At 47.6% G+C, this 23,568-nt stretch overlaps 12 protein-coding genes and 1 non-coding gene across 13 annotated transcripts; 8 read left to right on the top strand and 5 right to left on the bottom strand.

Moving 5' to 3' along the window:
- The first annotated feature begins 74 nt into the window (after nucleotides 1-74).
- On the top strand, nucleotides 75-364 carry METBIDRAFT_185779 (uncharacterized protein). Its single transcript, XM_018854795.1, has one exon. The coding sequence runs from the start codon at nucleotides 155-157 to the stop codon at nucleotides 329-331; it is 177 nt and encodes a 58-aa protein (XP_018711982.1). The 5' UTR covers nucleotides 75-154; the 3' UTR covers nucleotides 332-364.
- Nucleotides 365-652: 288 nt separating this feature from the next.
- METBIDRAFT_42728 (uncharacterized protein) lies at nucleotides 653-922 on the top strand (the record flags this gene model as incomplete). Its single annotated transcript, XM_018857576.1, has 1 exon — nucleotides 653-922. The coding sequence occupies one exon, from the start codon at nucleotides 653-655 to the stop codon at nucleotides 920-922; it is 270 nt and encodes an 89-aa protein (XP_018711981.1).
- A 1,796-nt stretch (nucleotides 923-2,718) lies between these two features.
- On the top strand, nucleotides 2,719-3,726 carry PHO86 (Pho86p; the record flags this gene model as incomplete). Its single annotated transcript, XM_018857490.1, has 1 exon — nucleotides 2,719-3,726. One exon carries the CDS (start codon nucleotides 2,719-2,721, stop codon nucleotides 3,724-3,726), a length of 1,008 nt encoding a protein of 335 aa, XP_018711980.1.
- A 131-nt stretch (nucleotides 3,727-3,857) lies between these two features.
- METBIDRAFT_31990 (uncharacterized protein) lies at nucleotides 3,858-5,527 on the bottom strand. Its single transcript, XM_018855959.1, has one exon. The coding sequence runs from the start codon at nucleotides 5,351-5,353 to the stop codon at nucleotides 4,166-4,168; it is 1,188 nt and encodes a 395-aa protein (XP_018711979.1). The 5' UTR covers nucleotides 5,354-5,527; the 3' UTR covers nucleotides 3,858-4,165.
- An 815-nt stretch (nucleotides 5,528-6,342) lies between these two features.
- On the bottom strand, nucleotides 6,343-6,730 carry METBIDRAFT_31989 (uncharacterized protein). Its single transcript, XM_018855958.1, has one exon. It carries the CDS (start codon nucleotides 6,715-6,717, stop codon nucleotides 6,379-6,381), a length of 339 nt encoding a protein of 112 aa, XP_018711978.1. The 5' UTR covers nucleotides 6,718-6,730; the 3' UTR covers nucleotides 6,343-6,378.
- A 512-nt stretch (nucleotides 6,731-7,242) lies between these two features.
- Nucleotides 7,243-7,959, top strand: METBIDRAFT_41810 (phosphoglycerate mutase-like protein; the record flags this gene model as incomplete). The annotated part of the gene is made up of 1 exon (XM_018857454.1): nucleotides 7,243-7,959. One exon carries the CDS (start codon nucleotides 7,243-7,245, stop codon nucleotides 7,957-7,959), a length of 717 nt encoding a protein of 238 aa, XP_018711977.1.
- Nucleotides 7,960-10,085: 2,126 nt separating this feature from the next.
- On the top strand, nucleotides 10,086-11,150 carry METBIDRAFT_41524 (trifunctional uridine nucleosidase/nicotinamide riboside hydrolase/nicotinic acid riboside hydrolase; the record flags this gene model as incomplete). Its single annotated transcript, XM_018857413.1, has 1 exon — nucleotides 10,086-11,150. One exon carries the CDS (start codon nucleotides 10,086-10,088, stop codon nucleotides 11,148-11,150), a length of 1,065 nt encoding a protein of 354 aa, XP_018711976.1.
- A 273-nt stretch (nucleotides 11,151-11,423) lies between these two features.
- Nucleotides 11,424-12,947, bottom strand: METBIDRAFT_41434 (sterol esterase; the record flags this gene model as incomplete). The annotated part of the gene is made up of 1 exon (XM_018857398.1): nucleotides 11,424-12,947. The coding sequence occupies one exon, from the start codon at nucleotides 12,945-12,947 to the stop codon at nucleotides 11,424-11,426; it is 1,524 nt and encodes a 507-aa protein (XP_018711975.1).
- Nucleotides 12,948-14,693: 1,746 nt separating this feature from the next.
- METBIDRAFT_t145 lies at nucleotides 14,694-14,767 on the top strand. The gene has a single exon. It is a non-coding gene; the product is annotated as a tRNA-Asn (tRNA).
- A 405-nt stretch (nucleotides 14,768-15,172) lies between these two features.
- Nucleotides 15,173-17,280, bottom strand: METBIDRAFT_87572 (dipeptidase). Its single transcript, XM_018859283.1, has 3 exons — nucleotides 16,951-17,280; nucleotides 15,551-16,528; nucleotides 15,173-15,502 (listed from the first exon to the last, which is right to left on the bottom strand). The coding sequence occupies exons 1-3, from the start codon at nucleotides 16,979-16,981 to the stop codon at nucleotides 15,330-15,332; spliced, it is 1,182 nt and encodes a 393-aa protein (XP_018711974.1). The 5' UTR covers nucleotides 16,982-17,280; the 3' UTR covers nucleotides 15,173-15,329.
- On the top strand, nucleotides 16,884-18,672 carry METBIDRAFT_87570 (uncharacterized protein). The gene is made up of 3 exons (XM_018859282.1): nucleotides 16,884-17,844; nucleotides 17,935-18,376; nucleotides 18,403-18,672. Exons 1-3 carry the CDS (start codon nucleotides 17,132-17,134, stop codon nucleotides 18,517-18,519), a joined length of 1,272 nt encoding a protein of 423 aa, XP_018711973.1. The 5' UTR covers nucleotides 16,884-17,131; the 3' UTR covers nucleotides 18,520-18,672.
- A 1,370-nt stretch (nucleotides 18,673-20,042) lies between these two features.
- METBIDRAFT_31982 (uncharacterized protein) lies at nucleotides 20,043-20,882 on the top strand. Its single transcript, XM_018855957.1, has one exon. It carries the CDS (start codon nucleotides 20,473-20,475, stop codon nucleotides 20,638-20,640), a length of 168 nt encoding a protein of 55 aa, XP_018711972.1. The 5' UTR covers nucleotides 20,043-20,472; the 3' UTR covers nucleotides 20,641-20,882.
- A 630-nt stretch (nucleotides 20,883-21,512) lies between these two features.
- On the bottom strand, nucleotides 21,513-22,475 carry MRS4 (Fe(2+) transporter; the record flags this gene model as incomplete). The annotated part of the gene is made up of 1 exon (XM_018857584.1): nucleotides 21,513-22,475. The coding sequence occupies one exon, from the start codon at nucleotides 22,473-22,475 to the stop codon at nucleotides 21,513-21,515; it is 963 nt and encodes a 320-aa protein (XP_018711971.1).
- Nucleotides 22,476-23,568: the final 1,093 nt, after the last annotated feature.

The following is a 23,568-nucleotide window of genomic DNA, read 5'->3' as shown; positions in this document are numbered from 1 at the left end:
GTCGAGGCGCGCCCCGCGGCTGCGCTGCTCGTCCACGGGTCCAGGGCGTGGGGCCTTGCGTTTCGACGTGCCGGTGCTCGCGCCTGTCTCTGTCGTGTGGTTCCGTGGGTGCTGGCCGATTTCCGTGATAGCCGGCTCTGGTGACGGCCATCTCATGGTCATCTCATGGTCATCTCATGGTCATCTCATGGTCATCTCAAGGCCATCTCATGGTCATCTCATGGCAATCTCAAGGCCATCTGATGGTCATCTCAAGGCCATCTCAAGGCCATCTCATGGTCATCTCATGGTCATCTCATGGCCATGTCATGACCATCTTCGTGGCCGTTGATCATTTGCGTGATGGCCGGTTCGTGTCAGTCAGCCTCTGTGTCGGCCAGTTCCATATCGACCAATTTCATGTCGCCAGCTTCATGTCGCCAGCTTCATGAGGGTCATATTCGTGACGGTCATGCCAATGACGGCCATTTTCGTGGCGGTCGTTCATCGGCTTGCCCATACTGGCTCGGCTAGACCTTAGCGGCCCGCGCCGGACTCGCAGTGTGCGGAAATCGCCAAATCCTGCATGGCCCGCCATCGTTAGGCACCCGGCCGCTTTCCGTCTCCGCTTTCTCCGCGCCTTCAGTCCCAGGCTTCTTCGTCCCCATCCAAAATGGCCCCCTCCAACAAACAAATCCTCAGTCTTTACAGGCAGCTTTTGTCCAAGGCCGCCAAGTTCGACAACTACAACTTCAGAGAGCATGCCAAAAGAAGAGTCCAGGACTCGTTCAGGGAACACAAGGCGCTCAAGGACGAGCTGAAGATCACGGCATTCTACAACGAGGGTGTTGACAACTTGGCCATGTTGACCAGGCAGACCGCCATCTCGCAAATGTTCACGTTCGACAAGCTTGTGGTCGAGCCGTTGAAGAGCCATCATTAGATGCGCATGGGTCGAAAGACTCATTATCGGCCGACGGTGGCAAGTATGCGAATGGCTATTTAACGGAAAGGAGGATAAGGAGAAAGGGTGTGGTCTTGAAACTAGCTCAGATGTGACGCGGGGGGGGATTGAAAATATAGTTTTAATGTAAATTGTACGAATCGGGAGATCAACGTAAGGTGCGCTCTGGGGCTGTGATCTTTGCGTCACGAGCCTGGACGCTCCAAGCAAGCCAAGTTGCTGCATTTAGCAACCACCTTTTGCCGGCGATTGGATTGTGGATTGCTGAAATTGACGGAGTTCACCATACACTTGGCTGGTTCAAGTTTCAAGATACGGCGGAGCCTGTAATCGAATAGGACGTTTAAAATGTCACCTATTTTGCTTCTGAGGGCTACTCTTCTTATATCCAAGCAAAGCCACTTCTGTCTAGATACAAAAGTCAATACCACTTTAGACTAGCCTTTTATGGAAAGAGACATGTGCGACACGAATTTGTGCATAGTATCCAGTCTCCTCCGAAAGAGGTGAACTAGATCAAAACATACCACGTTATCTGGTCTCAAGACAAAGGGACCGAGACAGTCTCAACACATCCAAAAAATTATGAGCAGATTCGAAAAGTACGCCAAAAAACTGCAATACATCTCTTTTATTCTTGAGAATATGTGGCTGAGGCATGGAATCGAATCGAGTCTAAACCGTGATAGGCGCTTCGCCCACAGTGTGTGCCAGAGTGTTTGACGAGGTTTGGACTATGCGCTATAAGTATCCGCCAGTAGCTGGTATATATAAGCTGATGCATTCATATGCGGCGGGCTACTCTTCGAAGACGCATTTGAAAATTATGACGGGTCTATTTAACTAGAACAAGCGCATACAATTGTTGTGGCAAATTCACCAGACTCACAGTGAAACCATATCTGTCTGGTAAAAACTGATAGTATGTGAAAAGCGGCTTTCCGCTTTCTTCCTAAAGTCCATTGCGATAAACTGAGCTCATATTCCCGCAGGCCCACAAATTAGTTGGCGTGTTCGAGAAGCTTCATCAGCATCCCTATACGTCTATTGTATATTTTTGATTACTGTCCACGAAACAGATCTGCGTGAATAACTGCCACATTTTTCATGCAAATGCTTGAAAATGTTTAGTAAGCAGAGAGAACGATGGCATTACCATGATTTGTCTGCGTTACTGCGTGAAGTGAAAAGTGTCAAGCAGTATGGAGGCACAGAAAAAAATTGATCATTGCTTTTGGAGCTTTTCTCACTTAAAAACGCATCCGGGGCGAAACTTTGAGCAAGGTCCGTTTTCTCTCATCACATAATCACACATAGACAATTCTAACATATGAAAACACGAAATAGAAAAAGCCCTTTGGAATTAAGTTATCAATTTCAAAGGCGCCGAATAGCGCGCATCAAGTCGTTGAACCTATATTGCCTATTAAGTCATCAAGGATAGGATAAAACAATGTGGCCACAATAAATACTGAAAGCAGCGGACTGAATATCTTCTCACAAATGCTAGCGTCGAAGTTCGACAACCTATATGGGTACAGGAAATACCCCCGGTCATTTTCCAGTAGGTTGGCGGCGAAATTTTACGACGCGCTGTATACAGGCAACGCACTATTAGAGTTATCGCCCACGTGCTGAGAGTTACTATTCGGGCGCATCTCTGCTCGCCTGCGCATAGAACCACCACGTTTCTTGACTATATTAGACGGCCCGAAGCTGGACGAGAAAGTCATTGCATATTTCCACATATATATTTTCTTGGCAAGATTCCAATAATGGCACCGCAGAAGACAGTTGACCTCAACAAGCCGTTGGACGCGGCCGAAGAGGCCGTAATTCGTCGCGTGCCTCTAGAACCAGAGTTGGCCACAGTGGCCTTGACTTTGCATGGAGATATCTATCGACAAGCACAAGGAAAAACCAACCATGCAATCGTGTGGCACCCTCTTACACAGGCGTACATTTGTATTGTTTTTTTGGTGTCTACAGCCTATGTGTTCAAGGACTTGGTGGAAGTTCTGGACTCAATGAGAGAGTTTTTCGACTTGCTCATGCACAACAAATATGTGTTGACCAGATACTTCCCCGCAATGATTTTTGTGGCAGGGACAGTGGGGCTCATCAGTTTTACCATCACGGATGAGTTCCGGGTCATCAGCGATAAGATGGCCTCTGACAAGTACATGGCGCAGGTTTTCCGGTTTCCATTGAGAATCTACGCCAATGCCCAGCCCACCGAGCAGAACTCCGCTTTCGTCAAGTCGGCCTCCCAGAGCACTGATTTTATCGAGTACAGAAACTCACCGATTGCTGTGGTCACAGTTGTGCCCTTGCCAAACCAGTCGACTAGCGACACGTTCTTCGCCAAGATCACCGGGCTTCATGTCAGAAAATCCTACCGCAGTGCTGGTGCTGAAAGTGATCTTTTGGAATATGCTAAGGAAAAGGCCAGACTGCTTTGCAGCCGATACGTGGCCGACAACAAGATACACACCAAGAACATGCGTATTGTCTTGGTGGCTGAGGCGTACTCTGTGGACCAGAACCTCACTTCGCTTTACCAGAAACTGGGCTTTTCGGTGAAAAACAAGACGACCAAGTTGGACCCGTACTCGGCCGAGGCCACGAAACACTTTTTCTACGTGATTCCAGCAGGTGCGCTCTTGAATTTTTTTGGAGTCTTCAGAGTCACCTACGAGCTTCAGTTGGACAATGTCGTTGACTTGGTGGCAGAATCTTCTGCAGCGAAGAAGAACAAGAACAAGCTTCGCAAAAGGACGTAATATATGGCGCAGAAGCCAAATAATGAACAGTAAGGCGAGGGTTGTTAGCCTGAGGGTGCTCATGAGCACATACATGTATCGGGGCAGAACCCATATGTCTCAAAGGCGAGAGTTACTTTGGGTTTATACATGCCGGGCGGTGGGAATGTAGATTTTCTAACAGCACAATCCGAGCCGTTTCAATCTACACGCAATTATCACAATCAGTTGCAATAAAAAAAATTACGCTGACAATGGGTAAACTATTGACAGACTTTTGATTACTAAGGTCGATTGCAGCATGCTCGAGACTATTTGAAGAAGGCTTGAAACGGATGCTCCGGTATTCTGGCCTGTTCACCTGTATTTTGATAGCAAAATAGGACTCTATACACATACGCCTGCGGCTTATGTAACCACATGGAGCGGTCTTTCTGGGACTCAGCAAAGGGACCCTGCTCTAATCTAAGAGACCGACAGCCTTGCGACTGCGTCTCCCCTTTCTGCTCTTGATAGCAATGCGGGCGATCCATAATACCAACAAAAACAGGATCATGTAGAGAGAATACTTAAACAGGGTCTTAATTCTGGCGACCCACCTGTGCACAAAAGTCGCTTCGGGATCGCCATACTTCGCCAACCTGTGTGCTCGTTCGTTCTCCTTTATTCTTCTTTCAGCATTTCGCAAACGCGAGATGGACTTTCGTCTCCGTTCTTTCGATACGCCTTGGTTTCCCACGGGCGCCTGCTGTTGCATTATGTGTTCCAACTCGTCTATGGATTCGATGTAGTGATCGAAATCGGGCAGATACAAGGCATAGATCTTGCTCTCGATGATGTCGACGTTCTCATACAACTCGCCGGTTTCAGCCGAGATGCCGATGTAGAACTTTTCTGGAAGCACCACGTCCATGACCGAGAAGCAGTTTTTCCACTCGCTCGATTGGTCCGGGTCATGGTTGAAGTCTACGGACAAGTAGCCGTTTCTCGTGTGTACTATCCGCATGCGTGTTTTTCCCAGAGCCGGGTTGACTATCGGCTTTGGCAGGCATGAAGCGATCATTGAGTCCATGCCGTCCGTGTGTTTGTCGTAGAATAAAGATGAAGAAGAGTACTGCGCATTAACGAGTGGGAAGCCACCCCTTCTTCCGTTCTGGAAGGTGTCCATGAAAATTCCCAAGCCTTTAAAGTTGTTTTGCACTCCAAAAACGTCACCCAAAGGAAGCGGGTCTGCAGTGAACCACACGGCCATGCCGTCCGGAAGCAACTTTTCTTCACTGTGAATATGAAACGTGAGTTCCATCTCGAATGACTCGGCCTCCACAGGGGCTTTCAGGAACATTCTGCTTGCCTGGTGCTTGTGGTCAGATGTGAGGCTGATATGCTGCCCGTTTTGGACTACCACGTCACCCTCGAGGTCCCAGTTCGCCAGCTTCAAAGTATGCTGGTCCAAGTATGGCGATGAAATTGCGTGCTCGGGCAATTCGACGCGCTTGACAGAAACCTCGCTTTTCTTGTTTTGAAACATGTCGTTGATTTCCTCCGGCGAGAACTCCTCGGGCTTGCCCATGAAGACAAACCAGTAGACGGCCACAAGCGAGGCTAATGACACTAAGGCCATTAACACCCTTGTTCTTAGGGCCGACATTACAACCAGCTGATTTGAAAAGAGCGAGAGTGAATTCAGAGTACTGAGCTGCCGAGTCACCGATAGCCTCGTTGCTTTTTCCCTGTCTTGCTGCTAATGGCAATCTGCGGGAGGGTTGAGAAGCTTACAGTTCGGACACGTATCCGCGAAATGGTCAGACATGTCTAGTTGCATAAACGACAGGACGCCTTCTATGGCTGAGCTTACTATGCACTACGAAAACATCTCAGCCTGGGCTACCCCGGGAGAGGCTGTAAATACGTATTTGTCGTATATGCGATGCATGCCAGCTCACGTGAACTGAATCATGTTACTAGTGTTCCTCTGTGATACAAGGCGCAATTTAAGTCTTGAGCACTGAGCCAATCCTCCCGTTTCGAGCAAACAGTGCGGTGGCATGAAAAGCGGGGTGCTAGAGTGTTTCCAAGGGCTGGGAATATTTTGTTGCATGCAGAAAGATGCAGACTCTAAAGTTGCATTCGTTTCACTTGAAAATACACAGATTCGATGGGTTTCCTAGCTCCCCCACTTGTGCAACCGAAAGAATACAAAACTTTATACACAACAGGGAATAGTTAGGACATCAACGACCATAACAAAGTCCCAACAAATTACACCACTGGTATCAGATGTGCTGGTCTTTGAATGAGGAATCACTTCATGTAACAATAAGTATCGGATTTTGATTTATATTATGTCTTCCCAAATTATGCATCGTGGGATGACTTCCTTTTCTATACATGCTATATCCGGCAGAGGCGGCACTAATCCTGGCAGCTGCGGGATTGGATACCTTGAGTCTGACTTTGATGTTACAAACAGAATTATGTCTTGTGTCTCCGAATGACATAAAAGATAAGTCTTCGAGTACCAGAGGTGTTCTGGATCAATTCCGGAGTATTTGGATGGCAGAATTGTGTATCAAACACCTACCAAACACACAGAATGATGCGGTACTGGTTCTACGCTGGAGTCTGTATTTCCTTTATTCCTCGTATCGCTAAAATGTCTGCTATATACAAATATCACCTACCGAAAACAACCGTCCTCATCGCACTCAACCACGTTTCCTTGCCCTCGCCCTTTATCTCCGATAAGATCCGCTCGTAGTATTGCGGGTTGCCTTTGGGCTTCAATAACTTATCATCAAGCTTATAGTAGTTCCTGTACTTGTCGTTGACCAAGTCACACAAGGAAATGTACTGAAGCTTTAAGTCTTGCTCTGGAATCAGTTTCACGACGTCTGGTTTCTGGAACCTCTCAAGCTGCAAGTCCTTGAAAGAAGCATAATGTTTGATTCTGTCTTTGGGAAGGGTCTTCAAAAGCGACACTATCTTCTCCGCAAGTTGAGCTCTAGAGGACATGGTGGGAATGGCCTTCTATGGTGGCACTGCGTTTTCTCATCCACTCTAATGTCATTCGTGCGCCTGTGTGCACACCAACTCCAAAATCTGATGAAATTTCTCCGAGCTGCCTCTTGGACACGGCTGTTTCGGTGGACCCCTCCGTTTAAAAAATAGCAAAGTGAGGCTATTATCAATCACTCAAGACTTTAATTATTGATGGAGCAATTGTTTTGTTCAACACTGATGTAAACTCGGACTCGTATTGCCCTAGATAATCGGTCGCATCACTAGAGGACCTAGACCAGAACTACATTTCGATTGAACACTTTCCACGGCCTTAGTATCGTAAGGCTTCAGAGTTAAGTTCCCCCAGTCCCATTACTGGGTAACTTTGAAGAGTGTGAACATCTCGCTAGACCAAAATACAACATATCACGTGACACCTCGGGGCTCGGCCGTACCAGGCCCGTTGGAGACGGGAAAAAATTGGGCAGATAAGTCCATTAGTTTTCACTGACAAAAACACCAAAACGCTTCGAAACCATGCCTACACCTAGACTTATTTTTGTACGTCATGGCCAGACCGAATGGTCCAAATCGGGACAATACACTTCAGTTACCGACTTGGAGCTCACCAAATTCGGTGTTTCTCAGATGAGAAATACAGGCAAGCATTTGATCGGCAACACGCCCTTCCAGATGATCAAGCCTGCAGACCTCAAGTTGATTATCACGTCGCCAAGAAAAAGGGCCAAGCAGACGGCCGATTTGTTGCTCGAAAGCTTAGATGACGAAGCCAAGGCGAACATCTCGATTTCGGAGGATAACGATTTGAGAGAGTGGGAATATGGCGATTACGAGGGGCTCACAACGCCCCAGATTCTCGATTTGCGCAAGCAGAGGGGACTTGACCAGGATGGCGTGCGCTGGACGATTTTCCAAAAGGGCTGCGAGAATGGCGAGGACCATCTTCAGGTGACAGAGAGAATCGACCGTTTGATCGCCCGGATCCGGACCGTACACGCCAAAGCCATTGAAGATAATGCAGCATGTGATGTTTTGATTGTGGCACACGGCCATATTCTCCGTTGCTTTGCCGCAAGATGGGTTGGCAGGCCGCTTAATGTGAACCCAGACATGGTTTTGGATGCTGGCGGAGTAGGTGTTTTGAGTTACCAACACTGCAACATCAACGAACCTGCCTTTTATTTATCTGGTGCGTTCACAGTGCCAGTTGATCAGGAGGAATCGGAGCAGTAGATATGGGGATAGAGATTAGAAACATGGACTAGAGATAGGTGCTGGAATGAAGATAGATGCTAGAATAGAGACTAGAGACTAGAGAATAGAGAATATAGAATTGAGATGGAGATAGAGATAGACATACATATGAGATATGGGGACAAAAATGGGGTTTAGATCTAGACACTAGGTATATAAATTGAGGACTAGAAATAAGCACCCCTGACTCGTCTAATTAACAAGAATGCGCAGAAGGGGACTAGGAAATATTTCTCAAGTGCAAGTGATTCTTTCTGGAATGCGCTTTGTTGATCGATCGTATATTGACAAGAGTCTTGACATTGATTGTGAATGCACGTTGCTGCGAAACAAAACGAATATATGGAAGGAATCAAATAGCAGAGTCCGTACCTGCTAGCTCTCACATAAATTATCACACGTGTGATATCACGTCAATTTAAGCATCATTATACGAGTGTTTTGAATCTTTCAAAACTCAACTCTGCTCAACAGACTTGTCGAAAGAACGTGGTACTTGGCATTCGCGTTACTCAAGATTCTCGGCCCAAATTCTTCCGAATATCGGGGCACAAAGCATGCCAATGTTGATCCTCAGATCAAACTATGAGACCAGAGAAAAAAATGACTTGCGCTTTACCATACGTATATTCTCGAGTAGAATTGATTTTCGTCGGGTCATACCTGGCGCTATGATTATCAAACATGAACCGAAACAAGTTCTGCTTGTATTTTGCACAACATACTTTCCTCGGTTACGAAACTTGTGAAAAGAACTAGGAAGATAAAGTCCCTTCGTGACCTAGTTGCTGGATCATGGCATCAATATATTCGCAACGGCTTCTAATACAATTATTGAGAACATAGTTGCTTCCTTTGGCTAGATGACAAATGCAGAGCGGGGATTGTATGGTGTGTAAGTTGGCGGCTATATGAGTCTTTCAGAATGAATAGAGATTTTACTTGAGGTGTTTGATGTTTCGTGAATCAGACTTGCTAGGCACTTGTGATGAGAGGACGACATAAAGTCATAATTAAGCTAGATAAAAGGCCGGGATACTAAAAAGATCAATATTGGACCGGGCCATCACTTTATGTCCTTTCTCGGGACAATGAAGGCAAATAATTTTCACGATTTTTGATGCGATTGATTCAAAGGTGTGCCTGTGGAAACCAGAGCATCAAGAATAGGCTGCCGCGGATTGAGTATAATTCAGAAGTAAATTGACTTTCATTCGCCTTACACAAATTTTGTTCAAAAGAAGTGCCCCAAATAATCATCTGTGCCAAAATCCTACTCAAATAGCAGGGGCATATCTGGACTCTCGCATCGAGACACTTTTGGTCATTATACCTGTGCTTGCACTTTGGCGAGACTAAGCGAGACCGCTTTTCGCAACAAAGACCCAGTGACAAGTGGTTTGCAACCCTGTTACGAAAAACTCCCTCGAACCTGGCCAGATCGAAAACCCAAATGGCCAACTGTTTATCATGCTCTTTTTCATCCTTGGTGATACTCCGCATGTCCACTCACATTATTCGGCTACACAATCACGCCAACGATACCTAAATACAATAAATAGGCAATGCAAAACACAATAAAACACAATAAAAAACACAATGAAAAACAGAAGAAAAAACACAATAAGAAAATGCAAAGCACGCACGCCTTCAGCATGCACGAATAGACACACGTTTCATCTAACCAGACCCGTTTCGGTGCCTTTGCCCGGCCCCCATTCCCGGGCATTACATAAAAAAGCAGATGCAGTTCAGCCGGCCCGTTTTGGGTGTTTTTCCCAGTTGCCCATTTCCAGCCAGCACAGAGCAACGGGCAATTCCCCGAAATCTGGTGACAAAAAAACCAGCACCAAAAATCCCCATGGTGCCAGAAGCAGGGCCCCAGGCATTATGTGCAGAGGGCCGACCTGTCAAACGGCTCGCCAAATGCCGCGCCGCGTTCCCCGCCATGCCATGTCACGGTTACTCGTTGTTCTTTTCCGGACCGTTGCAGCCAGTCGAGACGGGCGCCACACTGGATTTGGCCACCCCTGTTTTCTTCTGCCGCCCTACAAAAACCGCAGGCCACACTCTCTTTTCTTTTAAATATCTCTATATAGAATCCAATGCCGTCTGTCCCCCGCCGCTCACCCAGCGCTGTGCCCGTCTGGCTCGATTGCGATCCAGGAAATGACGACGCCTTTGCCATCTTACTAGCGGCCTTCCACCCGAGCTTCCGGCTTTGTGGCATTTCCACGGTGCACGGGAACGTGAGCTTGCGCAAAACCACGCGCAATGCCTTGGCGTTGCTTGAGAAATTGCGCTTTGCCCAGGGCGAGATCCCGGTATACGCCGGGGAGCCGGCGCCGCTCGTGGTGCCGCCTTTGCACGCCGAGGCCATCCACGGCAGCTACGGCATTGGCGGCACGGATTTGCCCGAGACCCCGGGCTTGCAAGCCAACACGGAAATGCCGTACACCGAAGCCATGGCCAGGGCCGTGGAGGACCACGCCGGCGAGCTCTGTATCGTGTGCACGGGCGCCCTCACGAACCTCGTCAAGTTTATGGCGCGGTTCCCGGGCCTCGTGCCGAAAATCAGGCTTGTTTCCATAATGGGCGGAGCCTTTGACTGCGGCAACATTTCGCCCGGCGTCGAGTTCAACATGCGGACCGATCCCCATGCGGCGCAGAGGGTGTTTGCCGCCCCGGGCTTGGCCAACAAGATCTTGCTTGCGCCGCTCAACCTCACCCACACTGCATTGGCCACCCCGGCCGTTCGCCTGGCCATCTACAACCCGCTGGGGAAAAACAGCTCGGCATTGCGGAAGATGTTTTCGCAGATCTTGACTTTCTACAACAACGCGTACGTCAAGAAGTACGGTCTCCACCAGGGCCCGCCGATCCACGACCCACTTGCGCTTTTCCTCCTCTTGCCGAAGCTTGCCAGCGAGGCCCCTGAGCTCCTGGAGTACGCGGAGTCATGTGACTTCCATTATCTCCAGAGACACTTGGACGTCGCTACCAAGGGCGACGAATTGGGGCGCACGACCTACGTGGACTCCAACTTGGACCCGTTGCGTGTGGAGCGAGGCGGTGTTTTTGTTGGCCAAAGTGTGAACATCCCGTTTTTCTGGAGGCACGTGCTTGCGGCCTTGGACCTCGCCGACGCCCAGGTCCTCAGCCGGAGCTAGCCTTGGAACGTACGACTTATGATATCAAAAGCCGGTGAATCCATGTCCTGGGGTACGAGCGCACATACCCCTTGGGCATATGGAAGCTGTCGCCACGGCCCTGGCCCTAAGACGAGCTTTTCATATTCATGCATTAAGTTCACATATACCCGCGCTGTCCGAGCAGCATACCAGGTGTTAGTCTGTCTGATGGGCCAGTCGTCCCATGTGGCAAACTCGAGTCTAGCTGTCCCAGTGTTTGGAGACAAAAATATGTACGTATAGTTAAAAGTTTCAATCCTGGACCGACGCATCTCCGCTCTGGGCGTTGATCCTTTCAACAATCGGCATGCCGATGGTCCCGATACAGTTCAGGGCCCAGATCACGTCAAGATGGTTATATTCGGCAAGCTCCACGACCTCCAAGTTTTTTGGCTGGGAGTAGAAGTGGCGCTCGTAGTGTTTCATGTGACTGGCAAACCGGAGCCCGTCCACCAAGTAGTCCTCGCCACCCACAAACACCATCATGGGCACGATGTTGGTTTTTTCGGTGGTGGAAAACCACTCGGCCTTGTACGGGAAAAGTGTCTTACTGTCTTTATCGTGAGCGTCGTCGATTTCACCCATGTTCTTTTCGAGGTCCTCATTTTGAATAGGCACAGTCTCATCTCGGCTATTGAGGGGCGTAAAGTCCGCCGTTGTCCTGTCTTTATACGCTTGTTTCAGCTGGAGCTGGTTCAGAAAGCCCTCCTCCACAGAATAGGAAAGCCACCATGACATCAACTTTGCCGAAACAAGACTGGCATTGAAGAGGAACTGCACATGGATGACTTTCTTGTGGTTGTAGCAGTTGCGGATGTTCCACCCAAATAGGTACTTGAAAATCTGGTATGAGAGAGTGCTAAAGAACATGGTGGTTCCCATCAAGTTTCGAAGCTGGGTCAACATAGCCAAAAAACAGCAGTTGCCAAAGATCATTTTGTACATCCGCGGCGACTTGCTGTGGATGAACTTTATGAAGCTACGCTCGTGGAATAGCCTGCCCGGAAACGCCGCGGGCGCCAATGCAAAGAAGTGCTCGATTTTCGCATGGTGCTCTTTAAGTTGCTCGTTTCGAAGAAGCAAGAGTGTCTGGGTACATCCCTGTGAGTGGCCCACCAAATACACTTTGGCATGGTTTGGCTTATGCAGTAAGACGTTATCGATGATGCAAGGCAAGTCGTAATACGCCAAGTGACGCACGTCCCAGTCCCAAAAATGCTCGTTATGCATGAGATTTCCCTTGAGCGTCAGGTGGTTTGGTTTGAAGCCACATCGGTTGTTGCCCATCCACACGTCGTATCCTTGATGCAAGAAAAAGTACGGAAGTGAGTTTCTGCCGGGCGCCAAATATGCACCAGCACACAGCAAAAGCCCATGCTGCAAGATGATGGGTGTTTTCGCGTCACGTGTTTCCGGGCTTTCCTTAGGGTCTATGAGCCGGTGCAAAACTAGAACGTAGCCGTCCTTGGTGGTGATTTCACGCTCCTCCAAGTCCAAGTCCAACAATTGTGCATAGTATCGCAAGTCACGTGTGATCTTGAGTTTATCTACGTTCGGGTACGGCTCCACGGGGGAATAGTTTGCCACAGCGTTTTCTTTTTTGGGTCTGTTGGCTTTTTCTCGACCGCTGAAAATGTCTCGGAGGTGGTAGATATTGGCGCCTAGGGTCACGGAACATACAAAGAGAAACGAGCCGATGGCCGAGCTCAAAACTATGAAAAATGTGAGCACTGGGCCATGGAGATCGGTTCTTACCGTCGGGTTCAAATTCGACATATTATAGAATAATGATTGTTTTCAGCGAGCGAAGTGGCAGCAAAAAGGTGGTGTTTCTTGATGGAGATATAACGCCTTCATAAGCCTACAGCTCATTGGAACACGCTATGGCTGGCCAGATCTATACGAACCTGTACATAGACGAAGCGGTGAATTTCTTTGTTTACGAACACACGCTATAGACCTGCACGTTGCGATTTGCATCATCTCAATGATGCGCGAGGAAGTAGAGTAGGGAATGCAGTAGACTTGAAACGATGAGATACATTGTTGACTGTGCTCTATTCTTTTTGGGAGACCGAATAAAATGCTGTTTTCATGTCACTCAGTCTTTTAGATCATGGAGAAAACGCTTCGTAAGAAAGATTTTGCCACTCATCGTTGTTCTCCAGAAAGTTGGCAGAAAAGGAACCAAAGTCCCTTTAATAATTTAAAAATGATTGAACGCAAAACTTATAAAACTTTCGAAAATCACTCTTATTTCGGTAAAAATTGTACAGAGAGAATGGTTGTTTTCCGCATATATATCAGCTGCATGAATAAAAACCGTTGTTCTTGGTCGACCAGCCAATAAAATATTTGGTGCTCACCTTTAAAGAGAGATTGTTTTGTAGTTTGGTAACTTTACCTGATGATCGGATCAAGCATATAAATATGAAACAGAACCTTGCAGATATTCATTTGGTACCAAACCATGGCATCTTCGTTATTAATGGCTTTTGCCGCAAATCGTACACGAATTCAATGTACGCAATCAATGCATTTGATACGCATCTATATATAAAGTTACTCCAACTCAGGAAAGTGGATGTGATAGAACGGTTGCATAAAAAATTCAAATCATGACCCATCATTGCCTGGAATCAAACTTTTTTTGTCAGATTCATCTGAGTAAAGGAGCAAGACTATTCAAATCATATATAAATCTGAACTTCTCGGATTCCACCGAAACTGTTCCAAATTTCAACAAGATTATCTCCGATTCCCCAGATATCATTCCTTCAAAAGTCTGACACCATACTTAAACTCACATGTTCACGACGCCCTCCAAAAATTGCCAATGACGCTAGGGAATACAACTCAATCAAGGGATATGTACGCAAACGAAAATCGCAATTCGCAAAAACGCTAGTAGGAGAAGGCAGACAGAAATCAAGAACAGCGTATTGTGATGAAGCCATCAAAACTTTCTTCAAGCCGAAAGGAATCGAATCGAAACAACAATATTCAGAATACTAGAAAACTCAGACTCTGGTGTCTCTAAAGACGAAACGGGAGGGATGCTCACACTCGCCACTGACGACTGCTGAAAGCTCCAGCGTTGTAAGTGCTTTAGACAATTCCTGCTCCGTGTAAGATGCGTCCATCAAAGCCCTCTCTTCAGCCGATGAGCGAGCTTTTATGGGGCGAAGAATTTAAGGCTTATGATTTTTTTTTTTGGTAGATTCATCTGCTTAAAGGGGCAAAACTATATAACGAATATATATAAAAACCTTCAAACAGCTCCCAGCTACGTACCAAGTGTCGTAGCTCGGCCCGTCCACTTCCGTTAGTCACGGCCTGGACAGTCCTCATCTGATTTCCACTGATCGCGGCCCTGGGGAAAAATATCGCGCATAATCTCGCTTTTATTGTTGTACTTTCTACTTCCAAAAAATGAAATGGTCTGATCAACAATCAAAGATTGCGCGATCAAGAAACATAAATTAGTTTGTAATAGCTGGACAGTCCTCAAACTCAAAGAGCGACTTCGTGGCCAAGTTGGCTAAGGCGTAAGACTGTTAATCTTAAGATCGTGAGTTCGACCCTCACCGAGGTCGTTAGTTTTCTTTTTACTTCGTCTTTGAATATGGCTGACAGTTATTTTTAAAGTCAAGGCAATGTGTCCCGCTTTCGGGTGATGGACCAACAACAGAGGAAATCTTATCAATTTTGTGTAAGCGTATACTCTAACTTGTTACAGCTTTCAAGGAAGGCACCTTTTAATGGCACGACAAATTATCTAGATCTTTCTCTCTGATCGTATTTCTAGAGGCATTGAAGACTTATTTTGGTAGTTTTAAAGCTTCTATATGAACAGTTGCATTTCTGTGCTACAAGTGATTGTTTTGCAAGAAAATGTATCAGATAGTTTAAGCTCTTTCAAGGGACATGCAGCTCAAAGTAAGGTACACTTCTTCTAACTATTGTTTGATATTCACCACTTTGTTTTTCTGTTCGCCTTCCTTCGTTGTAAATTTGTATTCCGTTGCTAATATATTTCATTGCAGCGGCTATCATGATTTCGCTCCAGCCTTGTGCAATATTCTTTGTGTTAAGTTTAAGCGCTTTTTTGACCCCGATCTCGAATGGCCTTTCTTCAATGTAAGAGAATCATGATTTTCAGGGAATGGTTTTAGAGCTGTTCAAGTCCTTGAAAACATTAAGACTCTGTTCTTCACCGTAGTCGTTCTTACATTCTTCCCTAGCACCTGGGTATACTTCTGGAAAAGCTTTACTATAGCTAAAGAATTTCCATTCTCTTTCAGCCCAAGTTGAGTCTTCAATTGACTCACCTTTTTCCTTTAGTTCTGAGGCAATGAACTCATTTTCTGCCTAAACACGCAGAACCTTTTTGCCCATGAGCATGGCTATTTGGTCGTCGGTAGCATCAGATGCGTCCATGACAGCTTTAATCAAGTCGGGGTATTTAGAGACGTCCTCCAAACCAGTGGGTCCTTCTGGGATTCCGTCAAAATCAGACCCCAATCCCACATGTTCCCACCCAATCAAGTGGGCAATATGCAAGATGTGGTTGACAGCATCTTGGAGAGTGGCCTTTCCACTGCCACTACTGCTAATAAAGTCTGGGTAGAAGTTTACACACACCACATCATTATTCTCTTTGACCTTGAGTAAAACATCATCTGGAACATTTTGTGGATGCTCACAGAGAGCATGAGCAGACGAATGCAAAAAAATGACCGGCGAAGCCGTTGTTTTCAATGCGTCCCACATGATTTGCAAACTCACATGAGAAAGGTCGACCATCATACCCAATCGGTTCATTTCCCGAATACACTTCCTCCCAAATTCGCTCAAGCCTCTATCTGGGAGTCTACCAGTAACGGAAGATGCAGCAGTGGCAAACGGATTATCACAATTATGTGTTAGAGTAATATATCTACATCCAAGATCAAAGTATCGCCGAAGCACTCCAAGCGATGCATCTACTTGGTGTAGTCCTTTAACACACAAAGTGACTGCCAATTTGTGGTTTTTAAAAGCCGCAATTGCCTCGGCACTGCTACTGACATACTTGAGATTTTCAGGGTACATGTCGGCTAATCTGCGCACAAAATCGATTTGCTCCATGGTGTCTCGAACCACGGTTGTGGGTTTATTGAAATCTTGGTAGAGTGGGTTTGTGTCCTTACATTCAATGAAGCAACTAAAGAATTGAACGCCCACTCGACCTTTGACAAGTTTCACTAGATCTGTATGGCACGTGAGGCCAGATTTGAAAGTGAACTTCTCGTTATCTTGGACTTGGTAGTGAAGCTGTTCCCGGACCAAGTAAGGAAAGTCGTTGTGCGTATCAACTATTGGTGTTTGGTGACCAAGACATCAAATCTTTCGGATGATGCCATTATTGGGACTTTGATTCTTTTTTCAAAAGAACATGCGTATCGGGACGTTCCGAAGAGCAGCCCGATGATTAAGTATGCTTTTTTATCAGTCAATTACAATTCTTCCAGCGCGCGGCCCCAGCGACTCACCGGGACCAGTGGATTTGCTAGCGGATCTTGCCTATTAGGGTATTCCGAAACACGCATCCAGTTACATGACACATATCAACTGCTGATAAGGCACGTCAAACGTGCGACATCTGCGCAAGCTCTTAAACGCACTGCGGAGCCACCTTCCCAATATTGCACTTCAAACTATTTAGAGTTCTTCTATCTTAAAGATTTGTCACTTTAAATAGACAGCCTGTCACTTCAACATGATTGCGTCTACCTACATTCACCCAAGTATCTAGAAAAGGTTACCATTCCGGATGTCACTCAAGGAACAACCACAAGTGACCAATGAGTCGCTCGCGATTCGCCATAGATATGACCCGAAAACAGGCATCAAAAGAGGACAAGGCATATTTCGATGATTGCTCTTGCAGGCATAATTGGCCCGGTGTCTTTATTTGAATGGGATCTGCGTTGAATGCCGGAGGTCCAGTCGGACTAATTGCTGGGTTTGCTATCGTGGGCATTCTTGTCATGATTGTGATGTTTTGTATCGGGGAGCTCAGCTGCGTGTTTGATTTTAATTTCAGCACACATGCTTCCAGGTGGGGGGACCCTGCATTCGGGGCTTCCATGGGGTGGTTCTACGTGTTTTTGTGGATCTGCAACATTATTGCGGAATACGTGTCGGTGATTGCTGTCCTATCATACTACAGCTCCCGGGTTCCGCTTTACGGGTACTTCTTGATACTCTGGCCAGTGTTCTCACTTTATCAAATGTTTGGTGTTGACGTGTTTGGCGAAGTGGAGTACGTTTTGGCCTTCATCAAGATTCTCTTCATCTCGGGATTCTACTTGTTCAGTATAATATACGCCTCCGGTGGAATTGATGGCTACAAGCCTGAAAACGTCTTCAAAGCGAAACCGCTAGCAGGAGGTTTTAAAGGAATTGCCAACTCGTTTGTGTATGCGGGAGTTTTTTACACTGGGATTGAAAGTCTTTCGGTGACTCTTAGTGAGCTGAAAAATGTGAGATCCGCTGTCAAAAGCGCAGTGCGCCAGGCTATTTTCAGAATTTTCTATGTCTACTTTGGAATCTCTATTGCCTTTGGAATAACCGTGGCATACGATGACCCCATGCTATCCTCCGAAAACAAAACCATGCAGTCCCCTATGTCGATTGCATTGATTAATGCTGGCTGAGAAAATGCAGGATACTTCGTGAACACTATTGTATTTGTTACAGCCCTTTCCTCGATTAACAGTGCAATTTACTTTGCTGCCAGAAGCTTAAAGAGACTTGCTGATGACGGTGTGGCCCCTACCATATTTTGCAAGGTTACCAAGCAAGGCGTTCCATGGGTTGCTACGCAGGCTGTCCACATTTTTGGTTTTCTTGCTCTTCTATCTATTTCCAGTGGATCTAAGGTTGCTTATAGCTACATTGTGAATTTGGGGGTTTTTTGTGCTTTTATCGTGTGGACAGCTATCGTATACAGGCATTACCGGTTTCGAAAGGGCTGGCTCAGTCAAGGAAGATTGCTTGGAGAATTGCCGTTCAAAGTGCCTCTCTTTCCATTTCTCAACTACTTGGGAATATCCTTGGGTATTGTATTGGTGTTAGTACAGGGCTGGCTGATTTTCAAGCCTTTTGATGCTGGAAATTTTGTGGACTACTACATTATGGTTCCCCTCTTTTTCATCTGTGTGGCTGGGTTGGGTTAAAAAGCAAGTACATTTTTTATGACTCAATGGATTTTGATACTGACAGAAGCGAAACTGAAGGAATGGCGGACGAATACAGTGTTAAAAAAGTGCCGTGGGCGAAGAGGCTTTGGGAAAGCATCTGAGATCAGACACAGGGCGCTTGTATGCTTTTCAAAATTTATAAGATTAGCGAACAGAGGAAGCTGAAAAAAAAGTTTCGGAATACATCAAAGTCTTTGCTCTGATAAATGCAAGAATATAAGTAAAAGCAAGCTCTATCAGCTATTTTCTTTCCCTGAGGCGGTACAAGGGGATCTCATGTATCCATTGATTTGCCATTTGTCAGGGGGTCGATAAGTTACTGGACTCAATTCATAATTTGCAGAATCAATTGGCGACACGAGGTCCATTTTTGTACTTGAAAATTTTTTTGTCACTTAGGAGTTACATCTGGTTGAAGGATTTAACAACAGAGTTTCAGATATGTTGTTTCGGAAGGTTTATCTTAAATTTTTTGCATACAAACATATGTATTTTTTCGAAGAGATGTATTGAAGGATACCGTTGCCCGGAGAGAAGAGCGAAAATTGTACATCCTAGGAAATCTCAACACTCTCCCAGATGTGTACGAAGCACCTTTTATCGGGTAGAAAAGCCTTTAAATACGTACCTTTGAAACTCGACCCGTCCTCTTCCTTCCTTTTTTTATGTTATTTTTTTTGGTAGAATCATCTGATTGAAGCAGGAGATTCACGCGCTGGAGCTCTTTAGGCTGATTTCTTGAGTTTTTCATTTATGAATTGGCCTTCTCGAAAGTGGCCGAAGGAGGACTGCCGCGAACTGAACAGTATCAAATCTCTGAGTGCATTCAAATGAATATAAACCAAATCGTGCTCATTCCCAAGGATCAGTGCACCATTTGGCGCGTTGGTTTGCCTTTCTCTGAGCATGCCGCAAATACCCGTTAACTAAAGGCTGTCCGGCCCCGGGTGCGACTCCCGGGCAGGGCAGCTTGGGCCTCCAGGTCAAGCGCGGGTGGGAAATTCGGTGGTTCTCTCCATCCCTCCCTGGGGCCTCGGTCCTGGGGCGAACTCATGCTCTTGAGAGCTTCCTGGGCGTAGAAATTTACGCCGGGCGCCGCCATCAGAAAACTAGCATTCTAGGATGCATGGGAGGCGGCGCGGATGGTTGGTTTTCCCGTTGAGGGAAGGCTGTTGAGTGCAATTTGCGGCCTATGGCACCCGATACCGATCATTGCTCAGGGTCAGGACTACAAACTTTTTGCCCGGAAACCATGCTAAACCCATGCCGTCTCGTTTATTGCGGTGCAAACGACACATGTGGTTTTTATTGTACTTTAATTTAACGGGGCTGGATGTGGCATTACGAGAGTCTGTTTATTAAGACAAGAAGGGTAATTTGACCCCGTTGGGTTTAGTCCCTATCTGATTTCGGATTGAGTGAGATCAGTGGATTCGGGCCGACTGCGGGAAACTTGAGTTCACAACTGAAAATGTTTCAAAGACACTGAGTACGAAGAACTCCTCGATGGTTGTTTTTGCCTACTAAGCTGGAAGAGCTTGGACATGGAGTTTTGATTCCTCCTCCAAATGAAGATGATGAATATTTACGATGGGCTTTAATGGAGTCGCGGTGAAATTGGGCATAATGGGGTTTTAATTTCATGTTTAAAGTACGTGTCCGTCAGTGGCGCAATGTTAGCCTTCGAAGCGAACGAGCTTTGTGTGTTGCAAGAGAAGTCACTTAATATAGTGGATCAAACCGTGAACTACCATATATCTCGGGGAGGAAGAGAAGAGAAGAAGCTCAGATGAATCCAACGGGGCCATTCCGGGATCACGTGACGCCAACTCATTGCACATGTAAAACAGGGCCCCAGATCCAGCGGTCATTTTCAGTTTACATGTACACTGGAGCAGCAGCATATCAGCGTTTTCTTCAATGAGCCTGTTGTTTTCGAGTGAGCCCAATTTTTTCAGTTTTGCTGGTCTTGCCTGGATGTGCCAGTAAGGCCCAGCTCGCGGCTGCGCACGTGACTTCAGCATCACTCGTCGTCTCTTCTTTTACTAGCCACCATGATTATTGCCAGCATCCGGCGGATCTTCACATCGTTTCGGACAGAGGAGGAGGAGAAGGCGTACTCGCGCCATGCGTTTTTCAATTTCTTGGGGTTTTTGGGTAGCTGCGTGATCTTTTCTTTTGTTGCGCAGAAACTCTCGAAGCAACCCCAGCAGCTCGTTTAGGGATGGGCTAGGGTTTGCCGAGGGTGGCGTTTTGAGTAGTGCTTGGGGTCTCTGGAGCTCGCTTGAGGATTGTTTTGTTTTTTGGGTTCGTTCGAGAATTTTTGAGAGCGATAGTTAGGAATCGCTGGAGGATGATTAAGGGTTGCTGGAGGATGATTCAAGGCTCGTTAAAGGATCTTGTGTCAATTTACGCTTAGTTAGATCAGTCGGAGGATCTTTGAGGATCGTGTGATATGAACGGAATTGTCTGTATTAAGCTAGGATCGTTCGATGTTGGTAACGACTAATGCAAGATTGTTGATGGAAGGTTCAAGATTGATTATGGTTGGGTTGATTGTGAGTCGTGCACGAATGATTTTGGACGGTTCAGGGTTGATGATGGATGGCTCATGATTGATCATGGACAGTTCAGGATTAATTATAGACAGTTCAAGATTGATAATGGACGGTTCAGGAGTGATTATGGACGGTCCAAGATTGGTTATCGACGGTTTAAGATTGATTACGAATGGGTCAAGATTGATTATGAAGGTCCGAGATTGATTATGACGGTCCAAAATTGATTATTTCCAGTTCGAGATTGATCTCGACGGTTCAAGCTTGAATACGTATGTGTCAAGATTGATTACGTATGGGTCAAGATTGATCATGACGGTCCAAGATTGACTACGGATGGTTCAAGATGGACTACGGACAGCAAGGCAGATTATGCATATTCAAACACCTCGAGGGTCACTCAACTTTGGCCGAAGCTCCGCCCACGGGCGGAAGGGCTCGTTCGGGATGGGCGAGAGGCGTTCGCCCCCCAGCGTCCGGGACAGGCAGCGTTGGATTCACCGTATGTACAATAAGAGGGGCCGCGTGCACGGGGCCTAGTCGCGCAACAAGAGCTCCTTGGCCATCTCGTAGGCCGTCCAGGAAATGGCCGTGCTCGGCACGTTGAAGATGATGCGCGGCCTCCAGCCGCGCGTGAACGCGGCGGCGCCGCCCTGCTGGTACATCACGCGGGCCGCGCTGGCAAAGCCGTCGACCGTGCGCATGTGGGCGTTGGTGGACACGCCGCGGGTCTGCAAGGCGGTCTTGATGCAGTCCAACGGGTTGGTCAAGGCCGCGGCGATGCCGCCGGCGATGCCGCCCGCCACGCAGTGGTAGTACGGGTTGTACGTGTGCGCCGGGTTCAAGAGCGCGGACGAGTACTCGTAGAAGCCGAAGTTCAACGCCGCAAACGGGATGTTGGTGAACAACGTGGTCGGGTACAGGAGGTAGAACGCACGCACGCCCTCGAGGCGGTACACGGCCGCCGCGGTGCGCCAGAGGCGGGTGCCGGCGGCCGGCGCCTCCAGCACTTGCATGCGCTGCTTCAAGACGTCGAACGGCGTCATCAACGCGTCGGACGCGGTGGTGGCGGCAATGCCCGCGCCGGCCGCGATCAACGGGTGGCTCTCGTCCGTGACCCACTTGCTGGTGGCGCTGCGGCCGGGCGCCAGGAACCGGGCGACCAAGAACGTCTTCAGCGCCTCGAACGCGGAGAAGTACACGGCGTGCGCCGGGCCGGCGCCCAACACCACGGACGACACGCCGCGCCACAACGCGTACGCGCCCTCGCCGGACGCCACGCGCGAGATGGCGGCGATGACCAGCCGGCTGGCGGGCTGGCCGGCCGCGAGCATTTGCATGCGCGTTTTGATCAGGTCCACGGGGTACATGACGGTGTGCTCCATGATGCCGGCGAACGCGCCGGCGGAGAGGTGTGCCAATATGCTGGCGTCCTGCGGGAGCGCCTCGTAGTCCACCTCGAGGTGGTCGGCGCCTAGCTGGTGGGGGTGGTCGGCCATTGTGAGATATGGGGAGGCGGGAGAAGAAACCGAGGGCGGCGGCTGTTTGAGATTTTTGAGATAGGGCGGCGGCTTGGGCGGGTTTTGGCGGCTTTGGTGGCTGCTTTTATAGGCGGCGGCGTGGGCGGCGGCTTACAAATGGGCGGCGGGGTGTGGTGGTGAAAAGACCCGGTGGTGCAGAACTCACAAACAGCGTACGGGAGGAAAAGGCAGGGCCTGCGATGTGGAAAAGAGGCCCCGTCGCACCGTGCGCTGGGGTGCGTGTCTCGGGCACTACTCCGCACCGGGCGCGAGAAAAAAGATGGGGCCGAGCGAGGCGGGCGAGCGAGCAGGGCCGAGAAGGAAGGAAGGAGGAAGAAGGAAGGAAAGAAGGAGAGAAAGAGAGAGGAGTCAAAGAAGAGAGGACGAGGATGAAAAAAAAAGACGAGAGGCCGAGAGGACGAGGATGAAAAAAAAAGACGAGAGGCCGAGAGGACTGAGCAAAGAAACACGGGACGAGAGGACGATGAAGGAAGAGAGAGAGCAAGCACATCCAGACGGACGAAGAAAAGCTATGGGCGGTGGCCCTGGAAGGCGCTGCGGTAGGCCGACCAGGGCGCGGCTCCGTAGGGTTCTCGGATTTATCTCTTTTTTTTTTTTTTCGCCCGCTCCGCCAAAGGCGCGCAGAGTCCGGCGCCGGCCTGGGGCCGAGTAGCGGGGTCGTCTTTTCGGTTTTTCATATTCGGTTTTTTTATTCTGTTTTTCTTATTTTGTTTTTTTATTCTGTTTTTTTATTTTGTTTTTTTATTCTGTGTTTTTATTCTGTTTTTTTATTCTGTTTTTTTATTCTGTTTTCTTATTCTGTTTTTTATTCTGTTTTCTTATTCTGTTCTTTCATTCTGTTTTTTTATTCTGTTTTTTTTATTCGGTGGGTTTACGGTGGGTTATTTTATCCGGTGTTTTATTTGGTGTGGAATGTGACGGGCGTTGTATGGTGCTGGTTTTCACCCGGTGCATTTCATGCGAGACGTACTGCGTGTCGCGTGGGTGATCAGTCAGTGGTTAGTGAGTTGATAGTGTATGAGTGGTGATAGTGTATGAGTGGTGATAGTGT

The sequence above is a fragment of the Metschnikowia bicuspidata genome, assembly GCF_001664035.1.
Source record: "Metschnikowia bicuspidata var. bicuspidata NRRL YB-4993 chromosome Unknown METBIscaffold_3, whole genome shotgun sequence".
Lineage (NCBI taxonomy): Eukaryota > Fungi > Ascomycota > Pichiomycetes > Serinales > Metschnikowiaceae > Metschnikowia > Metschnikowia bicuspidata.
The sequence above is the reverse complement of the archived record's forward strand: the minus strand, read 5'-3'. Positions and strand labels throughout refer to the sequence as shown.

Bases quoted from the DNA above. Each gene is read 5' to 3' on its own strand.
- METBIDRAFT_185779 (XM_018854795.1), top strand. From the start codon at position 155: ATGGTCATCTCATGGTCATCTCATGGTCATCTCATGGTCATCTCAAGG.
- METBIDRAFT_87570 (XM_018859282.1), top strand. From the start codon at position 17,132: ATGGGATCTGCGTTGAATGCCGGAGGTCCAGTCGGACTAATTGCTGGG. The intron at 17,845-17,934 runs GTCGATTGCATT...CTCGATTAACAG, and splicing joins AAAACCATGCAGTCCCCTAT to TGCAATTTACTTTGCTGCCA. The intron at 18,377-18,402 runs GTGGCTGGGTTG...TTAAAAAGCAAG, and splicing joins TTCCCCTCTTTTTCATCTGT to TACATTTTTTATGACTCAAT.
- METBIDRAFT_87572 (XM_018859283.1), bottom strand. From the start codon at position 16,981: ATGGTAACCTTTTCTAGATACTTGGGTGAAT. The intron at 16,529-16,950 runs GTAGGTAGACGC...AAACACCAATAG, and splicing joins TTCTAGATACTTGGGTGAAT to TTGATACGCACAACGACTTT. The intron at 15,503-15,550 runs GTGTTTAGGCAG...TAAAGGAAAAAG, and splicing joins CATGGGCAAAAAGGTTCTGC to GTGAGTCAATTGAAGACTCA.
- METBIDRAFT_31989 (XM_018855958.1), bottom strand. From the start codon at position 6,717: ATGTCCTCTAGAGCTCAACTTGCGGAGAAGATAGTGTCGCTTTTGAAG.
- METBIDRAFT_31990 (XM_018855959.1), bottom strand. From the start codon at position 5,353: ATGTCGGCCCTAAGAACAAGGGTGTTAATGGCCTTAGTGTCATTAGCC.
- METBIDRAFT_31982 (XM_018855957.1), top strand. From the start codon at position 20,473: ATGATTATTGCCAGCATCCGGCGGATCTTCACATCGTTTCGGACAGAG.